Genomic DNA, 20079 nt, shown 5'->3' with positions numbered 1-20079 from the left:
TGAGCGCCAAAAGTGGCGGATCTGTTCGGCGAAATATCTGACTGCGTGTCACCGCATCCCTAAGGACTGTTTGGTGAAATATTTGACTCTGCATGTCACTGCATAACAAACGACTGAAACGATATAACTAGAGAAATCTCCACTGTGCTGCTGAGTGAGAGCGTATGGCAAGTAGTCACAATTGTAATTAGAGATATCTCTAAATTAATTTTGACTAGTCAAAAATCCAATTCAAGATATCTACAACTGTAAATCGACTATTAGTAAAATAATTAAAGATATCTTCAAATATATTTGTAAATATCTCTAAATTTGACGAATTAAAGATATCTTCAAATGTATTATGACTAGTAAAAACTCAGTTAGAGATATCTCTAATTACAATTGTTACTAGTAAAAATTTATTTGAGATATCTCTAATTATAATTGTGACTAGTCAAAACTCATTTAGAGATAACTGCAAATATTTTTAAATGGACGTGAATGAAGGAATATGACTAGTCATATTATTTGCAGATATCTCCAATCTGATTTTGTACTAGTACAATTGTAATTGCAGATATCTCTAATTGTCATTCTGACTAGTCGAATTATAATTATGACTAGTCAAAATATAATTAGAGATATCTCTAAATATATTAATGGAGTCAGAACAAAGATTTAAATGCTAAAAAGGCTTGCCATAGAGAGCGCTTCTCACAGAACAGCGCAGCAGCGATGACGTAAGCGTGCCGGGGCCCGATATGGTGTGAGTGAGGGCCGTCGGGGAGACGGGAGGGGGGACAATCGTGCTTTGGCCCTGTTCAAGGCAACTGTACCCAATGTGAGTACGGCCTAAGTCACTGTTAGTAACCAGTGTTCTATTTCCTATCGCTCCAGAGGCAGTGCTGAAAGCACTAGTGGAAGAGGAATACCAACAAAGTCACTAGGAATCCTTTTCTGAAGCTTCCAGGCAGGCAGTCGACACTGTAGTACACACAGCTGGCAAAAGAGTCATGTTCAGTAGTTAAAACTGTGAAAACATATACGCTGAATCCCAGTTTGCTGCCCCACAAATTTCAGAAAGTAACACCCCTTTGAATGAGTGAAGAAGAGCCAAACTCTGAACGGTGAGCTGACAAAACTGCAATGTACACCTTAAGTGTTGATGCAGAACGTCCAAGCTCAAAAAGGTGTTGCAATATGTTTAAAATGCTTCCTACTGAACACTGTAAAGGATCAATATTATGGCTGGAACACAAGTCACAAAAAACCTTCCACTTACACAAATACAACCTGTTAGTGGATGCAGCACACGCATTCAAAACAGTGTCCCTCAGGAAAGGCCTGGTGGCCCCAGAGACCCACATACCCACAGTTTTAGTCGATCTGGATGCTGGTGCTAAACTCTTCTTTCCAACTGACATAGTAGATCTGGTCTGCTCGGCAGACGACAGGGTGGTCCTATTAACACAGAGAAAAGAGGCCAATGCAGAGCCACCAACAGCAGATGGTGTTTGCCGGCAAATTGTTTTCCAAATTAGTGGCAATGGGGGAGAGGCATACAAGATCACGTCCAGCCAGTTGTGAGCTAACGCATCCAAGCCCAGAGATACTGGTTCGTCCATCAGAGAAAACCAATGAGGACACAGAGACGTTTGGCTGTTTGCAAACACATCTACTGCAGCAGTTCCGTACATTCTCTATATCATTTGCATGACATCCGGGTAAAGACGGAGCCATGGACCAGGGAATCTGCAGCATGATTGAGTCGTCCTGGCAGGCAGGGGCTCTGCTGGCCCGTACGAGGCCAGTGACAACATTTTGTGGGTGTCGTGAAAAGTGAAGAGCATGCTGGTTCTGGTGGGCCCCTAATATTATCTCTGGGGGGCCCCAAAACGGCGTGAGCCCTTAGAGCCATCCTAACTTCCCCCACCCAGCGGGACCCCTGCTGGCAGGTATGATGCCCGTATGGAAAGCAGATTGGTCTGTGCCCAAAGAAGTAGATGGTGAGCTCCTCGAAGTGCATTCTTTGACCTTGTGCCTCCCTGGTTGTTGATATAAAAAACAGCCACTTTGTTGTCCATTCGTATCGAGACATGTTTTCCCCTGAGAACACTCTGAAAATGCAAAAGTGTAAGGAACACCGCTGTTAGTTCCAAAACATTTATGTGTGCTGTGCGCAGAGTCCCTCTCCAGATGCCATTCTCTCTTCTCTTGCACCAGGGATGCAAAAACTGAAAGCGACCTGCCTGATTTTTCAGATACAGTCTCACTACCAGAGTGCTGTGATGGCTGTGCATGCAGATTATTAGCAGCGTTCAACGCGACGTCTGGGAAGCTTTCAAAAAATTAGTCAGAGGAAGCCATTGACATCACATCTAATTCCTGTCCTGTATGTGCGGGTGTCAATTGTAACTTAGACTGAACATCCTCTTGTAACAACAGTGGCTCATCTGTTTTAGGCCGAATTTTTGCAGCATAATAGAGCATTCCGGACATGAATCAGTCAGTTTATTAAAGATGATTCACACCCAGACACATTGGACATTGATGATGTCCGGCCATAATAGTCATAACATTAGGGCATGTAGTACACTGCAGTGAATCCATCTCAGTAGCTTACCCTGAAGGCGATGAATTTGCCTCCCTTAGTCTGTTAGTTCATGCTACGTTTAAAGCTCATACACACTCTCAGCCGAGGCAACCAGGGCGTAAAAGTCTATTTCTCCAGAGGTGTTCAAAACTGCCAGCATCCAGCAGATTCAAACCACTTGCATGATGCAACCAGTATCTCGCCATCGTTGTGCGCCGTGAGATGGCTGGAATCTATGTGATATAATATAGACAAAACAGCTTGGAATATACCCTGAAGCCCTCTTCAGCAGCTAGATGCACAGAATATCATCAAGTTCAACTCAAAACAAGTAAAATTGAGAAAGAGATAGAAGTGATGTGTTAAAGGGTTATTATAGCTCAGGGCACGTCACAAGGTAACAACTTGCTATTTGATTCTCTGTCAAGCGCGAGCATGAAGGGTTTTCCACTGGTGTTTTCAGCACTGCCTCTGGCGGTCTGGAGTGATAGGACATAGAACTGATGTCATGACTCAACTTGCAGTTTTGCGTTATGTCACCGATTTTGATCCCGCCCCAAAAATCATTTTAAACCTGGAAGATGAAATTAGCTGACAAAAGCTCAAAATTATCCAGTTCTCCCCACAATTAGATGTAATTCCTTTAGGAGTGACTCTATCTTAGGAAGGTTAGTTCACTCAAGCAGAACTGACATTTGTTCAGTGTAAGACCAGCTGACTCTAGTCTCAAAAAGACTTTCTGAAGATCTATTAGGTGCTGCTTAAAGGTGCACAGCACCGTAGATTAACCCAGCAAGAACATTAGTCATCACTCTTTGAAAAGTTGCTAGGACATTACTAAGCCCAAAAGGGTGAACTTTGAAATAAAAAAGGCCACTGTGAGATACAAAATGCTGCCTTGATGGTCTTGACTGCTTTTACATCGACACCCGCCAATACCCTTGAGAAAAATCAATGATTCATCTAATCTGGGGAGTGAATATGAACCTTTAAGCGTAAATTGATTCAGGCCCCATGAGTTGACACAAAACCTGTCGTAGCCACATGGCTACTATCAACATATGTGCTCTCTCAGGGTTCAATTATGCTCTCATCTAGCATCATCTTAATCTGTTCCTCAATGATCTGTTTTTTTGCTGGTGACATTCTGTAAGGTGGGAGATGGTCAGGTTTTGCATCCCCTGTATTGATTTCGTGCTCCACCAAAGTATTGTAGCCCGTGACAATCAAACAAGCCAACAAAGTCTTTGATAAGATCCATTAATTTCCTTTTTGTTCTGTTTCTAGACAAGCCATCTTAATCCTTGCATTCAAAGCAGATTGGCTGACATTTAAGAACATTAAGCTCCAAATCTTATATGCGTCCAACCACTCACTAAAAACCCACTGAGGAGTAGGTTCACCCTGAGTCCTCGATGGGAAATGAATTCACAGTTCAAATTTAGGCCAAGTCCAGAGCAAAATATTTTTAATTCAAAAGCGGCTTCTGTTCAATCCTCACAAATGGATGCAAAAACTACACAGAGGTCATAGCATGTCCAGTCAAAGTTCACAAACAGCAAAAAGTGTTGACTGTCAAAACGTACCACCGTCAAAGCTGCAATGTGAACCTCATGACGATCATCTCTGTGTACATAGAAATCCACAGAAAAGTGTGAAGACAAAAGTCAGCTGTGTCGCCGGGTTTCCTCCACTGGAAATCGGGCAGTGCAACCACACACTCGACAGCTGAAAATTCAATACATTCTCTGCGTCATCCACCAAAACAATTTCATAGGCATTTACATGCAAACCATGGATCCAAAGCCATAAATAAAAATGTTGGGGCACCACTTGTTATGCATTGAGTTAGCTAAAGGTACAGGATAGCTTGCCTAACTTGTGTTGCAGCATAAAATAAATCAAAGCTCACATCTTGCTCTTTATCCTCCTGTCAATTGTATCACTTTATATTACAAGAAAAATAACTTAATTCGAGCACCAGAGAAAGAAGTGGTTCTTGTAGTACATGTGTCTACAGATTGTTCACGCAATTCTCTCTCTTAAAGAAGCCACCTTTATTTTCACTCGTTACAAACAGTAATTTACACCACTGCCAGATTGAAAACGCCAAAGATTATTCAGGCTTAATTTGTAAATGAAGGCTTTAGATTAGCTTGTTGATTGACAACTGCAACCACACTGAAAGTCTTTGAGATGTGGATGAGTAGACAGTTTGGATCAGATAGTGGGCACATTGTCAATATCAATATAGAAATATAAATTTCAGCCAAAAATAAACAATGATTTGAATAATTAAACTTAATAATTTTATTAACTTGCTTTTAATATTTTTTTCCTTATACATATTATACACCAGCTTTACATGTTTATGTTTAATCCAGTCAGCTGATCTGGGTAAACTAAAATTTATAAATGACTAAAATTAATAGAACAGAAGAGTCAGAAATAAACACATTGTGGTTTGAAGGTTGTTAGGTTCAATTAGGTTCAATAAAATTTCTTTGGGTCTTTTATCTTCTTTTTAAATAACCTAGCATTCTCAAACACATTTTGTCATCCCCAGAACCTCTATATCAAATTTACCAGGCTAAGCTCTCGAAAGAAGATAGTCAGATCCAAACTGTTAGTCCTGATTGCAACAGGAGAAGTGTTAGTGAAACCCTGGGCCTTGAGGGTCATGGAAGCCTGGGAGTAGTTGGCACCCAATCAAAAAGAGGTCCTGAGGAAATTACACTCTGGCAGGACTTACCAGTGGTGAAGGAAAGCGGAATGTTGCACAAGCTCACTCGCACTGAAAAACAGAGACAAGAGGTGAGTGAAATTTTCCCTTACAAGACGTAACTTTACTTTTTTGTTGAAAAGCTCAACTTCAGTTTTACTTACATTTGATCTTTAAATGTGATTTTAGAGCATGTTTGAAGTGCTCACCTCTGAAGCCTCCTACCTTCGCTCCCTGCGGGTTCTGAAGGATCATTTCCTAGGGTCACGGGAACTTAATGAGACTCTGGTCATTCATGATAGGAAAGTCCTCTTCTCCAACCTCCTGCAGGTCTATGAAGTTAGCGAGAGGTGAGTAGATTAAAAGACAAATGCATTAGGGTTATAGATGAAATACATGGAAACTTAACTTTTCATTTTTTTACTCTAATGTTCAAAATGAAATTTAGTCACACTTTATTTGGATGGTTTGTTTGTTGAATTTAAGTTACATTGCATCTACATGCCAACTTATTCTCATGAAATTATAAGTAGACTGTTAGGTTGGGATTAGGGTGTGTAAATTGACATGTACTTGCTAGGTTTTTAATAGTCAGTTAAATGTCTGTTAAGGAGCAGTAAGTAGACAGTCTACTAATACTCAAATAGACCATCAAAATTAAGTGTTACTGTAAATAAAATAAGGAAAGGGCTGAACTTAATTTTTTGAAAGTTTAATACACTATTTCCTAATTTTAAAGTTTTTTTCATAATTTATTTTGTACTTTTGTGTCATGTCCAGCACAATCAAGTACTGTAGAGATCGCTGGTAACCTAAAATCTAGTCATGAACTACAAATCCCTACATTCCTCTACACATACACCAGGTTTTACTTCCACTGATCACACACGCAGCTGAATCAGTCATTTGTTTTTTGTATGGTATGTTGTTCATGTGCTGTGTTCCTGTACCTTGACTTAGTTTCTTGTTTTGTTTATTACTGTTCTTTTGACACTTGGATTTTTGGATATCCTGTTATTTTTCTGTTGTCCACACAATTATTCATAGTTTAAATGCACTTGGATTCCACCTTTTCGTATCATCTTTTCAACGTACTGTCACCCTTTTGCATCACAGAAAGCTCTTTAGTTTAGCAGCTGCTTTTAAAAAAACACTTCTGCCTAATCAAAAAAATTAAATAAAATACTGGAGATTTGTTGCTTACTCCTGTTGAACTGTGCCCATTCTTAACCATAACCCCCAAAACAGAGAATGTGTATTTGTAACCCTTATTTTTTGCTGTTTAGACACCATTCTCTTCAACGTGGGTATCATAAATAAATATGGTTTACGGGGTGATAATTAGTTTCTTTTTCCTTTAATCTGGAGCATAGACAACAGTACTCACAACAGCATTACAACTTTTTTACATTTCCTTTTTCTCTCTCTCTTGCTGCCTCTTAAAGGTGCAGTAGCTGATCTGCGATAACCAATTAGCGTAAATCTCTGAAACACAATCCCAACCCTGCCATCCAAACCAGGATGCCACAGTCATTACTAAGCCATACTTAGGTGATATTTTTGACCGAATATTCAAAGTAGCATGGTAAACAATATATTGGGCGCGCGTCACAGGTTGTCATTGTTTAAAACTTAAACAATGCGATTTGAATATAAAACCAACTTCACCTCAGTAAGAGATAGGTAGAATAGCGTTATTTACTGATGTTTTGTTGTTAAACTAAATAAAACTCTACATTACTCATGCTGTAAAACACCTTATGAAACTGAAAATAGTCATATCAATCTCTCACCGGAAGATTTCAATGGCTGAACAACACTTCTGTGCATATAACCCATTTGTAGCAACAACATCCACATCAGCTTTGCGAGAAGCTGAAATTGTTTTGCAACAGAACATTACCTGTCTAAATGAAATCCTTCAACCATGGTTGTCGTCCTTCATCCTGGATGCAAAAGTAACTCAATATTGATTCAGGGTTTTAAAAAGTTTTGATTCAGCAAGTTTTTACCACTCAAACTCTTTCTCTCTCCTGAACCCGAAGCACATGTACGCACAAACAGCAGATCTGCATGAAAATGGCTGCGCATTAGTTTAAATCTGCAATTGTTGACAGACAGTTTGAGCTATTTATCAGAATTATGGGAGGTGTCGGCCTGACACTTTAATTGGATGAATTTTTTTTTACTCTTGTGCCTTACCCAGAATATAATCATGAATAAAGAATGTCAGGATTTGTGAGGGGGGAAAAGGAGTGAGGACCCAAGTGCAGGGTAAATAAGTATTTATTTCTAATAAAATACAATAAAAAACAAACTATCCTGAGGGAGGAAACATTAACAAAAGATATAAACAAACAAAATAAAGTAGACTGGCCAGGCTGGCAGAGTTCAGGACTGGAACACACAACAGGACCAGGCAATATACGGCAACGAACTGGCACAGGACAGCAGACATGAGAAGAATATAAGCAGAAGTAAATAAACATACAAACAGTTGAACCTTATAAACTAATAATAGGTTAACAAGGAGGGAGGGACTAGACAATAGATGGGAGAGCACATGACACAAAAGACAACACAAACCATGTGCTCACATAAAACCAGACTACAACAGGGAGCCAATGAGAGAACTCATTAACCGCGTGTTCACAAGACAACACTAAAAGCACAACACTGAAGCACACAACAAAAGAACGCAGCCACAATGTAAACACCCAGCCACATGCTTAGACAACACAAACATAGACACAAGACACAAACACACAATAGATGAAAGCACCTTACCATGCACTCACACATATGCAACGCGCATGTTTCATTTCAGCGCCAACCGAAACCAAAACCAACCAGACTGAGAGGCTAAGAATGAAACAGCGCAATGTAGACAGAACAAAACACAAACACTAGTACAAGAGCGCACATCCCAAGCATGCACAGACCACGCACGCCCGCATCAAACAGGAGCATACACGGTCTGTGCATGCCTATGAAGGTGTTCATATAGAAACACACAATGACAGAAAACAAGAGAAAACCAAGTCCCACATACAAAACAAGACAGAGCTAGTGTCCGGACTTTGATTTTACAAGAATTTACAAGACTGGAGTGGCAGAACCCTGACACAGAATGTGAAAAGACTTTCAACCAGCACAACAAAATTGTGTCTGAAGACAATAACCTACTACACCTTTAAAGGAGCCAGAGCCCAAAGATAACCTTCTCAAGATTAAATTTTCTCAGATTTAATAACATTTTTACATTTAAATATTAATTAACGAAATATAAATTTAACATAATGCAATTAATATTAGGTTAAATATTCATAAACAATAATTACACAAATAATTTCTGTAGTATATTACTTTTTTGCAAGTAACTCATTACAATCCATTACTACTTATTTTTGGGGGCATTATTACTTGCTGCAGTCTCAGTAACCCAGGTGACCACACATTTTAACAAATGCACTAAATATATATATATATATATATATATATATATATATATATATATATATATATATATATATATATATATATTGTCACGGGGAGAAGAATCACACAACAAGTGAGAGCTCATATAAGTGCCCCGGAGGGTGGTTTATTTACAACAGGTTTTTCCAGTGGTGAATTTAGGTTGGTGGCTTGTGTGCTCTTTGTGCTCCTTTCCCAGTGTGACAGTGGATTATTGAAGTGCCTCTGTGGTTCCGGCAGGTTCTCAGCTGCTGTCTGGGAAAATAGAGAGAGAGCGAGTCAGTGCTTGTTCTCCTGGAGAGACTTCTTCCCGTTCTGCTGTGTTGCTGCAGTTTAAATGCAAGCCGGCTGATGGGCTGCAGCTGGGGCCGATCAGTCTGAGTTGAGGGCTTGCAGGTGTTTCTCCTTAGTTTCCTGGGCGATGCTGATGATCCTTTGGGACGCTCGTCACACCCCCCCCCCCCTAAGCGTCGTCCTGGTCCGAGGGGTGATGTGAGCCAGTAGGGGTAATTTAGGGGTTGGGAGGGGAATGACCCCTGACAGACCTGCAAAAGCTGCCCAGACCCGAGAGAGGCCATCTGCATTGGCGTTAGCGGCTCCGGCCCGATGACGTACCACAAAATGGAAGTCCTGGAGAGCGAGGAACCACCGAGTCACCCTGGCGTTAGTATCTTTGGCCCGGGCCATCCATTGTAGGGGAGCGTGGTCAGTGACAAGGGTAAAGCTGCGGCCCAGGAGGTAATGTCGCAGCTCCAGAACTGCCCATTTTATGGTCAGAGCTTCTTTCTCCACTGTCGCGTAGTTCTTCTCGGCTGGGAGCAGCTTCCTGCTAATATACAAGATTGGGTGTTCCTCACCTTCCTGTATCTGGGACAGGACTGCTCCTAGTCCTGTGTCAGAAGCATCAGTTTGCAGCAGGAAGGGGCAGGCGAAGTCCGGGGCCCGAAGAACTGGCTCAGATGTCAGTGCCATTTTTACTTTGTGTAGTGCCTCTTCTGCAGCAGTCGTCCAACAGATCTTCTCAGGCTGCCCCTTCCTGGTCAGGTCTGTAAGGGGGGCGGCTAGAGAGGCAAAGTTAGGTATGAAGCATCGATAATATCCCGCCAACCCCAAAAAGGCTCGTACCTGGGTTTTTGTTTCCGACTTTGGTGCATTACGAATTGCTTCCACCTTCTTTTCCTGGGGCTGGATTAGCCCTCGTCCCACCCGAAAACCCAGATATTTGGCTTCATGGAGCGCAAGGTGGCATTTGCTGGGGTTGGCGGTGAGTCCAGCCCTTCTGAGTTCCGACAGCACTCTCCGCAGGCGATCTAGATGGTCTTCCCATGTCTCAGAATGAATGACAACATCATCTAGGTATGCGGCAGCGTAGGCTTGGTGAGGGCGAAGGACAATATCCATGAGCCGCTGGAAGTTGGCGGGAGCTCCATGCAGGCCGAAGGGAAGGGTCCGGTATTGCCAGTGGCCACTTGGGGTAGAGAAGATTGTCTTGGCTTTGGCTTCCTCAGATAGGGGTACTTGCCTATAACCTTTGGTTAGGTCCAGGGTTGAGATTTACCGGGCCTTCCCAGGCGATCCAGCAGCTCATCCACCCGAAGCATGGGATATCCGTCAAACTCTGAGATCTCATTGAGCCTTCGGAAGTCATTGCAGAAGCGGAGAGTGCCGTCAGACTTTGGTACCATTACGATTGGGCTGGACCATGGACTGCGTGACGGCTCAATCACCCCTAACTTCAGCATTTGTTTTACTTCCTCTTCAATAGCCTGCCGACGAGCTTCAGGGACCCGGTAAGGCCGTTGTCGAATGATGTTGCCAGCTGGAGTGTGGATATCATGCTTGATGATGTTCGTCCAACCCGGGAGTACTGAGAACACATCAGAGAACTGACTGACCAGGTGATGGAGCTCTCCCTTTTGGATAGCCGAGAGGTGAGGATTGACATCTACAACCACGGGATCGGAGGTGGCGAGGGCTGCGAGTTGGTCCCTGGTACCCACCCATTTTTTTAGAAGATTGATGTGATACAGTTGGTCAGCTCTTCTTTTTCCAGGTAGCCTCACCCGATATGTGACTGGCCCAATTTTTTCCAGAATGGTGAAGGGGCCTTGCCAGGTGGCAAGAAACTTGCAGGCAGCATTCGGGATCAGGACCATCACTCAATCTCCGGGCTGGAACTCCCGTGGTTGGGCTGCCCGGTCATAGTGGCGCTGTTGGGCTTGTTGGGCTTTGACCAGATGCTCCCGGACTAACGGCATGACCCGGTCGATCTTCTCCCTCATCTGTCTCACATGCTCAACTATGGACCGATGGGCTGCCGGCTGCTGCTCCCAGGCTTCCTTAGCCACATCTAGAAGGCCCCGGGGCTGATGGCCAAAAAGGAGTTCGAAGGGGGTGAAGCCAGTTGAGGACTGGGGCGCTTCTCGTATGCCGAAGAGGACATAGGGCAGCATGAGGTCCCAGTCACGTTTGTCTTCAGCCACTACTTTCCTTAGCATTTGTTTTAGCGTTTGGTTGAATCGTTCGACCAACCCATCTGTCTGTGGGTGGTACACTGTGGTCCTTAACTGCTTCACCTGCAGTAGTCGACAGAGGTCAGCCATTAACCGGGACATGAGGGGGGGGTACCCTGGTCAGTCAATATCTCTGCTGGGATACCGACCCGGCTTGACAGGAGGAAGAGCTCCTGGGCAATGGCTTTAGAAGTGGCTTTCCTGAGGGGGATTGCTTCTGGATACCGGGTGGCATAATCAACGATCACCAGAATATGCTCATGTCCCCGGGCCGACTTTGGCAACGGCCCAACCAGGTCCATCCCGATTCGCTCAAAGGGCACCTCAATGATGGGTAATGGGATCAGCGGGCTAGGGGGGAGGCTTTCTGGGCGAGGTCACCTGGCAGGTGGGGCAGGCTTGACAGAATCGTTTTATATCAGCTTCTAGACCCGGCCAGTGGAAGCGATCCCGGATCGGCTGTGTGGTGTTCTCAACTCCAAAGTGACCGGCCATCGGGTGGGAGTGAGCCAGGTCCATCACAGTTTCTGTCTTGGCACGGGGCACCACAAGTAGCTGTTTCACCTCCCCCCTTCGCTGTGCGACGCAGTACAACAGCCCATTTTGAACTACAAAGTGCGGGAGAGGATGGGGTGATGGTTGAGTGTCTTGGCCCTCAATGACACGCACCTGGGTCCAACAATGTTTCAGCCGGTCATCATCCCGTTGTTCCTTAGCAAACGAGCCCCCTCCCGTTACCTGCTGGAACACATCATAGAACAGATTAGAAGATTGGGGAGGGGGCTTACCGTCTCTCTCGCTGTCTGTGGCTACCAGTGCAGGCCGCTGATGAGGTCCTCGGCTGGCTCTCCATCTTCGGCGGCTTACTTGAAGGCTGGCAGGCTGCATTGTGGTCGCAAGCAGGCGGTCAAACCCCGGCCAGTCTCTTCCGATAAGGGCTGGGACCGGGAGGTCCTCCACAAGTCCCACCTCAATAGACCAAGCCCCCAGGGCTGCAGAGATTGTCACCCATCGAGCCGGAACTTGTCGGGTGTCCCCATGGACACAGGTGATGGGAAGGAATGTTTTTGTGTTTCTCCGTGGGGGTAGGAGATGAGTTTGAACCAGACTTACTGCACTGCCTGAGTCAAGAAGGGCCCGAAGCGGTTTTCCATTGACCTTGATGTCGGCCTCAGGAGCTCCATATGGTGGGTCACTGTGAACAATACAGCCTGCCAACCATCCTCGCCCAGGCTGCGGGGGATCCGCAGATGGCATAGGCTCATTTCGTGGAGAGGGTGCTGCTGGCCTGTTGACTGGTCGTGAGGGACCCTCTGGTGTGCGTCGCTCCTGGACCACCCTCCGGGGGAACGGCACCATCCGCTCCCCTCCATCCCGTTGTTGGGTTGCATCCGCCAATTCGATGGCCTCCACCAGGTCCAGGGAGGTTATGGGGTTCCTCATACCGACCGCCCGTCGGTGTGAGCGAGGGAGAGCTCGAAGCATGCGATCCACGATCACGCGTTCCGCTACCTGTTCCGCTGTGGGACTGCCCTCCAACAACCAGTGGTGTGCCAATCGTGTGAGTTCTGCTATCTGGGCACGGGCTGGTGCTCGGGTTTATACTCCCATTCGAAGAAACCCTGGGCTGCACAGATTGAGGACAATCCCAACCGGCTCAGGATTTCTCTCTTTACATCTGAATACCTCTCTGCTGAGGCCGTAGGGAGAGAGAAGTAAGCACGTTGGGCCTCGCCGGTTAACAGGGGGGCCAACACCTGAGCCCAGTCCTTGGGTGGCCATCCTTCACGATGGGCTGTGTTTTCAAACATTTGCAGAAAAGCTTCCACGTCATCGTAAGGAGTGAGCTTTGGCAGTATTTTTGTGGCCTGGGCCCGGGGGTCTGGTAGCGGAATGCTTTGGGCGGCAGCGGCATGGAAGGCAGTTAGTTCCTGCTCAGTATTGCCCTGGCGGGTGGCAAGGTGCTCCACAATCTGTTGTTGGCAGATGCTAACCTCAGTGAGCCGTTGGAGAATCTCTTCCATACTGGGAGGGGACCGGGGGCCGTTCACCTGAAGATTATAGAGAAAAGCAACCAAAATAAATAAATATAATTCTAAATAAATAACTAAATAAATTGCAGGAGCCACACTAAGGAATCACCAAAACTGGGGAAAAAAAAAAAATTATTTATTTATTTTTTTTATTTTTTTTAAATACTCCTAATAATAATTATGGTGTGGGGTAGGAGATCTGTGATTCTTCTCTGTAATTGTCCGCATTCTCCACCAGATGTCACAGGGAGAAGAATCACACAACAAGTGAGAGCTCATATAAGTGCCCCGGAGGGTGGTTTATTTACAACAGGTTTTTCCAGTGGTGAATTTAGGTTGGTGGCTTGTGTGCTCTTTGTGCTCCTTTCCCAGTGTGACAGTGGATTATTGAAGTGCCTCTGTGGTTCCGGCAGGTTCTCAGCTGCTGTCTGGGAAAATAGAGAGAGAGCGAGATAGTGCTTGTTCTCCTGGAGAGACTTCTTCCCGTTCTGCTGTGTTGCTGCAGTTTAAATGCAAGCCGGCTGATGGGCTGCAGCTGGGGCCGATCAGTCTGAGTTGAGGGCTTTCAGGTGTTTCTCCTTAGTTTCCTGGGCGATGCTGATGATCCTTTGGGACGCTCGTCACAATATATATATATGTATAAAAAAAATTTACTAATTAATCGCACCTTTTTTTAAAAATTAATCCCGATTAATCGCATTTAAAATACTGAAACTTGTAATTTTGGCTTTTCAAATGTAAAATTAATGTAAACGCAAGACAAAAACTATTTAAATTCAAAATATAATTGTTTATTAGATTCAAAATTCAAAATATAATTGTTTAATAGAATTTTTGTTTAACTTGTAACACAGATTTATTCATGTAAACAACATACCCACAATAAACCATTAAGATATAAACCATAAACCATTATAATAATAAACTATAGAATACAAACTGTTGCACTCATTGTAAAGTTTTATTGCTGTGAGTTGAGAACATTAGAGTAGAAACAATTTAGCTTAATCCTCCTTTACATTCATCCAGTTGCTAAGACTAGGAGTATCCCGCAAGTGCACAGAGACTCCTAAATGCCCGCAAATGAATGATAATTTCTTGCAAACCAGTCATTAAATACATTGCACACCCCTCTCCCCCGCATCCCTCCTAGCTCTTCAGGTAGCCTATGTCGCGCGCAACTCACCCCCACCGTCCTTTAGGTACGTCTCACGCGCACACACCCCTACTCAGATACGTCGCTCACTTCACCCCTGACACCCCTCAACGGGCCTGACACAGACACATACAACGCGCTGCAGAAGTTTTGGCCCCAACGGCCTTCCATACTGGAGCGACTCCCTTCAGATTCAACACGCATGATCACTTTCATCAAATTTGTTTAAACTAAGCGTCCTAAAGTATTACTGTATTTCACAAGGATTCTGACACAACAACACGAAGCATACGCTTTCGTTGCGTTTAATGAGGAAACACGGTAAACTTGGAGAGCTCATGCTGAAAGGCAGAGTAATGCCCTGTCCTTGAAAGCTCGCGACTTCACCAGAGACTTTCTGAGTTCATTCACAAAAGACACCAATACTCTGATTTTAATATGATTAAGATTATACTCTTATTAAAATTCTACCATGTAGCCTAAGCAGTGATTTTATCACCTTAAAGGAACACCGAGTCACGAAATGCAGAGGATTTTCTTTCTTTTCGCCATGCCATATCAACTTACAACAGAAGTCGAAAGTTAAAAATGAAACACCCGAAATTGCATGAAACTTTGGAGAGCCTGGAGATGCGACTAATTGTTTTATACTGAAACTTGCCTTTAAAAAGTGCTTCCTTGGTCTTATTCACATCTCTTGCATGTTAAACACATGTCCACCAAAACAGGAAGTAAAAAAAAACCTGCAACTGCGTTAATTGCATTTTTTTTTTTTTACGCGTTAAATATTTTAAATTAATCGCATGCGTTAACAGCACTAATATAATATATATATATATATATATATATATATATATATATAAATATATATATATATAAATATATATATATATATATATATATATATATATAAATATATATATATATATATATATATATATATATATATATATATATATATATATATTATTTTTTTCCTTTTTTAAGAACGTACCAACAGCGTGAGACATTTAACATTGCAGACACCAGAGAAAAACTGAAAATCTGAAGAAAAAAAAACTTTTGCTGGAGTTTAATGTATCGTCAGATTTTAAAAAGCTTATCTGCAAAATCATCGTAACTTTGCAATAACATGTAAGCCAACATTATATAGTTATTAATAAACAGATTAAGCCATATCTACACACTCATAGAAATAATATGCCATTTGCTGTCACAAAAAATAAATAATAAATAAATGGCATGTGAAATGATTAGAATATTAAGTATAAAAGTTTCTCCAATCTGTTTTTTATTATCATTTATTCATGTAACTAAATGTTGTTAGACACTAACATGCACTGCAGTCCACTATAGGCATGTCCCGATCCGATATATTGATATCAGAAATTTGTCCGATATCAGTTCAAAAAACAATATCGGACTGCGTTTAATATCTTCGATATAAGCAGTCCGATTCGCTTTTAAACTCTGTTACAGCTGTTCTCTGGCTTTATTTAAAAGGTACCACAAGGCCATTTGAATGTTATAACTAATAACTTGTTAATGTAACAAAAATATTACCCTAAAATTGTATTGTATTTTATGTTTTACCACTATAGAGATATATGTCTCATCAGATTTTACAAAAAGTATTTGTCCTAATAGTGGTGTTGGTGGGGTGAGCCCTGTCAGCAACTCCAAGGTAATGATTAAACATATCTATTCTCCTCAGGTTTATAAGAGATCTGCTGAAGAGAGTGGATGAGAGTGTGGTGATATCTGATGTGTCTGACATAATTTATGAACACTCAGAAAATCATTTTTCTGTCTACATTGATTATGTCCGAAATCAGCAGTACCAAGAGAAGACCTACAGCAAACTGATGTGAGACATTTACACATACACAGAAAATAAAGCTTGCAATGTGAACCATTCTGAACTTTAGTTTAACTGTAACTGTAATGAAAGCTTATGGATGCATAAAACAAATTTTAAAAACAATCTTACTCTTGGACCCCCATGATCCAAAAGTTATTTTTTAAATAATAATAATGATTATTATTAAATGCATTGTTCTGTATGTGTCTGTGTTGGCAGGGAGAGTAATACAGATTTTGCAGTTGTAATGAGACGCCTGGAATTATCTCCACTCTGTAAACGTTTGCCTTTCACATCCTTCATGCTTTTGCCCTTCCAGCGAATAACACGCATCAAAATCCTTATACAGGTGAGACACAATTTTCCTTAAAAAACAAAACAACTTGTTTCAAAACTTGTTCTTCTAATTTTTAACACTAAAATGTGAAATGATCACATAGTAGTTCTTGGATTAATTTTAGCCTTTTGTAGAGTATCCAAAAGCGGACTGCAAAAGGCACGAAAGAGGAGGAGACAGCTTCTAAGGCCCTAACCTCAGTGTCTAAGGTAAAATGAAAAAGATACATTTACATTTAGTGACTTAGCAGACACATGTGTCCAAAGAGACTTATGCTGAGTACAGACTGCAAGATTTTCAAAGTACTCGTCACAGATGTTTTCACACTGCATGACTATCTGGGCTAGCCACATCTAAAAGAACATTCCAAAGGAGCAAACCATCTGTGGAGCAAAAGTTTAGTGGAGCAAATTTTAGTGTGTGGTGACATTTATGCATTTGGAAGTGAACGTGCTGAGAACAGTCAAAAATGTCTAGTAAACTATTAGCATGAACACAGTCCGTGTTATCTACGTAAAAGTTAAAATCACCCATTACGAGAAAAGCCAGACAATGTGCACTAGCAAGTGTAGTTCTGAGAAAAAAACATAGAGTTATGTTTAGTAGGACGGTAAATGTTTAAAATCAGTACTGAAGATAGACCAGTCAATTTAAACGCCAAAATTCAAAGGATGGAAAGGAAGGCAGTGCCACATCAGATCTAAAAATAACAGCCAAGCCACCACTTCTCTCTGAGGAGCGTGGACACTCTAAATATGTGTAGCCAGGCAGGCTAACTTAAGAGTTTAAGTAAGTTATTTGTCTGATGCCACGTTTCACAGAGGCAGAGAAACGTGTTTATTGTCCACAATAAGATTACAGATAGAAGCAGCATTGTTGTTAATAGAACATGCAAATGAGAAAACCTGACTGATGTAAGGTGAACTCCATTTAAAGACTTTTGAAGATGAACAAGATTCGCAGGAGATTGATGGTGATCCACAAGTCTAAGAGACCAAATCATGTTGATTGGACCAGCAGGGCATACCTGTGAGTTCAGTTGAGAGCCCCGGTGGAAATATTTTGGGCAGCACAAGAGTGGTAGCGAAAATCCCATTGCAGAGTAGGTGATCATGATAAAATCCAGGTGACTAAAGCAGGTGTTGCCATGTGCTCTGATAAAAACTAAGATAAAATAAATAATAGCATAGCCACATACTAGCCACAAAGACGTGCTTGAGGACGAATTGATAAACAAAGCCTGACAGGGCAGTAGGATGCCTGCTCAAACAACATCAGACGATGTACAAAGTGCCACAAACACTAAAAACAATAAACTTAAATAAGTTTGCATAATACGTAGAATCTGGTGGAGAAGCGGCAGCCAGATTGCTCCAGTGTCCTCTCTCATTGGATAGCAATAGGTTAACAATGGGATTTGTTGTCAGTAGGATTAATGTATTTCAGTGGGCAATGTTTAGTTTATGGCAGATTTAGGGACAATCTAGTGCCTCAAGAGTACAACATTAACCTCTTCTGGGGTTCCAACTTAGGGCGTACTCTAAACAGGCACAGTTTACCTTAAACCGTGCCGAAGCATGGTTGTCCCCCCTCCCTTTTCCTTTGATGGCCTGCATTCACACTGTATCTTTTTTATCTTTCAGCTTAACATGAAAGAACCTCTCACACTTAGCACAGTGGAGATTTCTTTAGTTATATCATTTTAGTTGTTTGGGATGCAGTTACACACAGTCAAATGTTTTGGTGTACAGATTCACAACTTTTGACTCTCATACATTATCATAAAAGTCATCATGCTGCAGCGACAAGTTTGTCCTTATCCTCTTGTCCTTGTCCCTGAATGCACGGTGTCAAGTGAGCCATAAATTCTATACTTGTAATGATCACATGCGTGCTCCCTGGGAGGCTTGGTTCACATGTGCGCACTTGTCCTTGTGTTGTTTGTGCATGGCATACTGTTTCATTTCTAAAACATATGCCAGAATAGTTGGTGGTTTATTCTGCTGTGGTGACCTCTGAAATAGAGACTGAGCCAAAGGTAAATGAATGAAGTCCGCTGCTTGAGATTTCTAGAGAACACAGCCTTGTACTCTTTGGTTCTGACCACAGTTGTTCCCAAGGTTTTGATTATTGCAGTAGTCAAATTTTCAATTATTTATGATGTGTCCCCGTTTGCTTACAGGGACACAAAAGTTACTGTTAGTTACTGATGAGCAATAATTTTATATATATTTAAAGAAAAAGAAAGCAGAAATTGCATGCTAACTATACCAAGAGTACAGTATTGCAGCTTCAGAATATTTTAGACATTTTGTATAGGTGGAGCAACGCCACACCACAACTTAATCTTCCATAGTTAAATGAATGTTTTCCAGAGATGGGTTGTGGCTGGAAGGGCATCTGCTGCGTAAAAACTTGCTGGATAATTTGGCGGTTCATTCCGCTGTGGTGACCCCGGGTAATAAAGGAACTAAGCCAACAAGAAAATTAATGAAAGAATATCACAGGCACTCAGAAGTACTGAACTGGACTTAACATACAGAACTTTGCTTAAACACTTACCTGTTTCACATAAATACTTGAAAGTCTTAACCTCCATTGTCTTCCTTGTGTGGCCTGACAATATCCGGCACAACTATATTTAGTAAATTTAATAGCATTTCATTTGCTTCCACCGACAATGCATTAATTTAAAGGGCACATAGTTTAACCCTTTTTTATGATTTAATATTAATGTTATGGTTGTTCTGAGTGTGCCAGTTTAGGTTCAGTTCAACACACAGTTCAGGGGTCTCATGTACGAAGACTTGCGTGGAAATCTTACTAAAACATTGTGTACGCACAAAGCTGTAAATGTGCGTACGCAGAAAAAATTCAGATGTATGAAACACTGCGTACGCCGAATCTCACGCATATTCTTTTGTACATCTGAATTAACGTGAAACTGATCGCAACATGCACGAGCACAAAACCCCTCCCTGCCTCCTCCCCCGTATGAATATGCTAATGACTATGCTAATGGCAAAACCCAATGAAAAAGCAATGTCAAAATCAAGCAAAAAGAGAAACTTTGAACAGAATGTGAATTGGAGGTGCTGCTTTCGGAGGTAGACAGGAGAAAAGCGGTGTTATTTGCAAGTTTGTTCTCCGGAATTAACAACAAAAGAAAAAAAATAGAGTGGGAGAGTTAAGCTGATGCGGTCAACACAGTTGGGTCTGAACATCGCACTGAGTGCATTAAAAATAGAAATAGTGTGGTTTATATGTGTAAAATGTTGCAGAACCCTTAGCAGTCTCAGTGGCGCACCTTGTAAGACGCGTGTGATCATGTATTGACACGTTCGAGCATAAACTCGGCTCGAATCCAGCGTCTGATGAACTCTTTCTTCTTTTTTTCCCCGCTAC

General features: G+C 42.2%; 1 protein-coding gene across 1 annotated transcript in view; it reads left to right on the top strand.

The window, feature by feature from the left end:
• The window catches only part of arhgef15a (Rho guanine nucleotide exchange factor 15a), a 45948-nt gene that overhangs the window by 8079 nt on the left and 17790 nt on the right, over positions 1-20079 (top strand). Inside the window, exons 6-10 of the mRNA XM_087254197.1 lie at positions 5142-5389; positions 5487-5647; positions 16191-16343; positions 16557-16686; positions 16809-16883. Of these exons, the coding sequence (XP_087110323.1) occupies positions 5142-5389; positions 5487-5647; positions 16191-16343; positions 16557-16686; positions 16809-16883 (767 nt within the window). The remainder of the gene's footprint in view (positions 1-5141; positions 5390-5486; positions 5648-16190; positions 16344-16556; positions 16687-16808; positions 16884-20079) is intronic.

This window comes from Danio rerio, chromosome 5 (assembly GCF_052040795.2).
Source record: "Danio rerio strain M-AB ecotype USA chromosome 5, GRCz13ab, whole genome shotgun sequence".
Taxonomy (NCBI): domain Eukaryota; kingdom Metazoa; phylum Chordata; class Actinopteri; order Cypriniformes; family Danionidae; genus Danio; species Danio rerio.
This window is presented reverse-complemented; position numbering and strand designations above follow the sequence as displayed.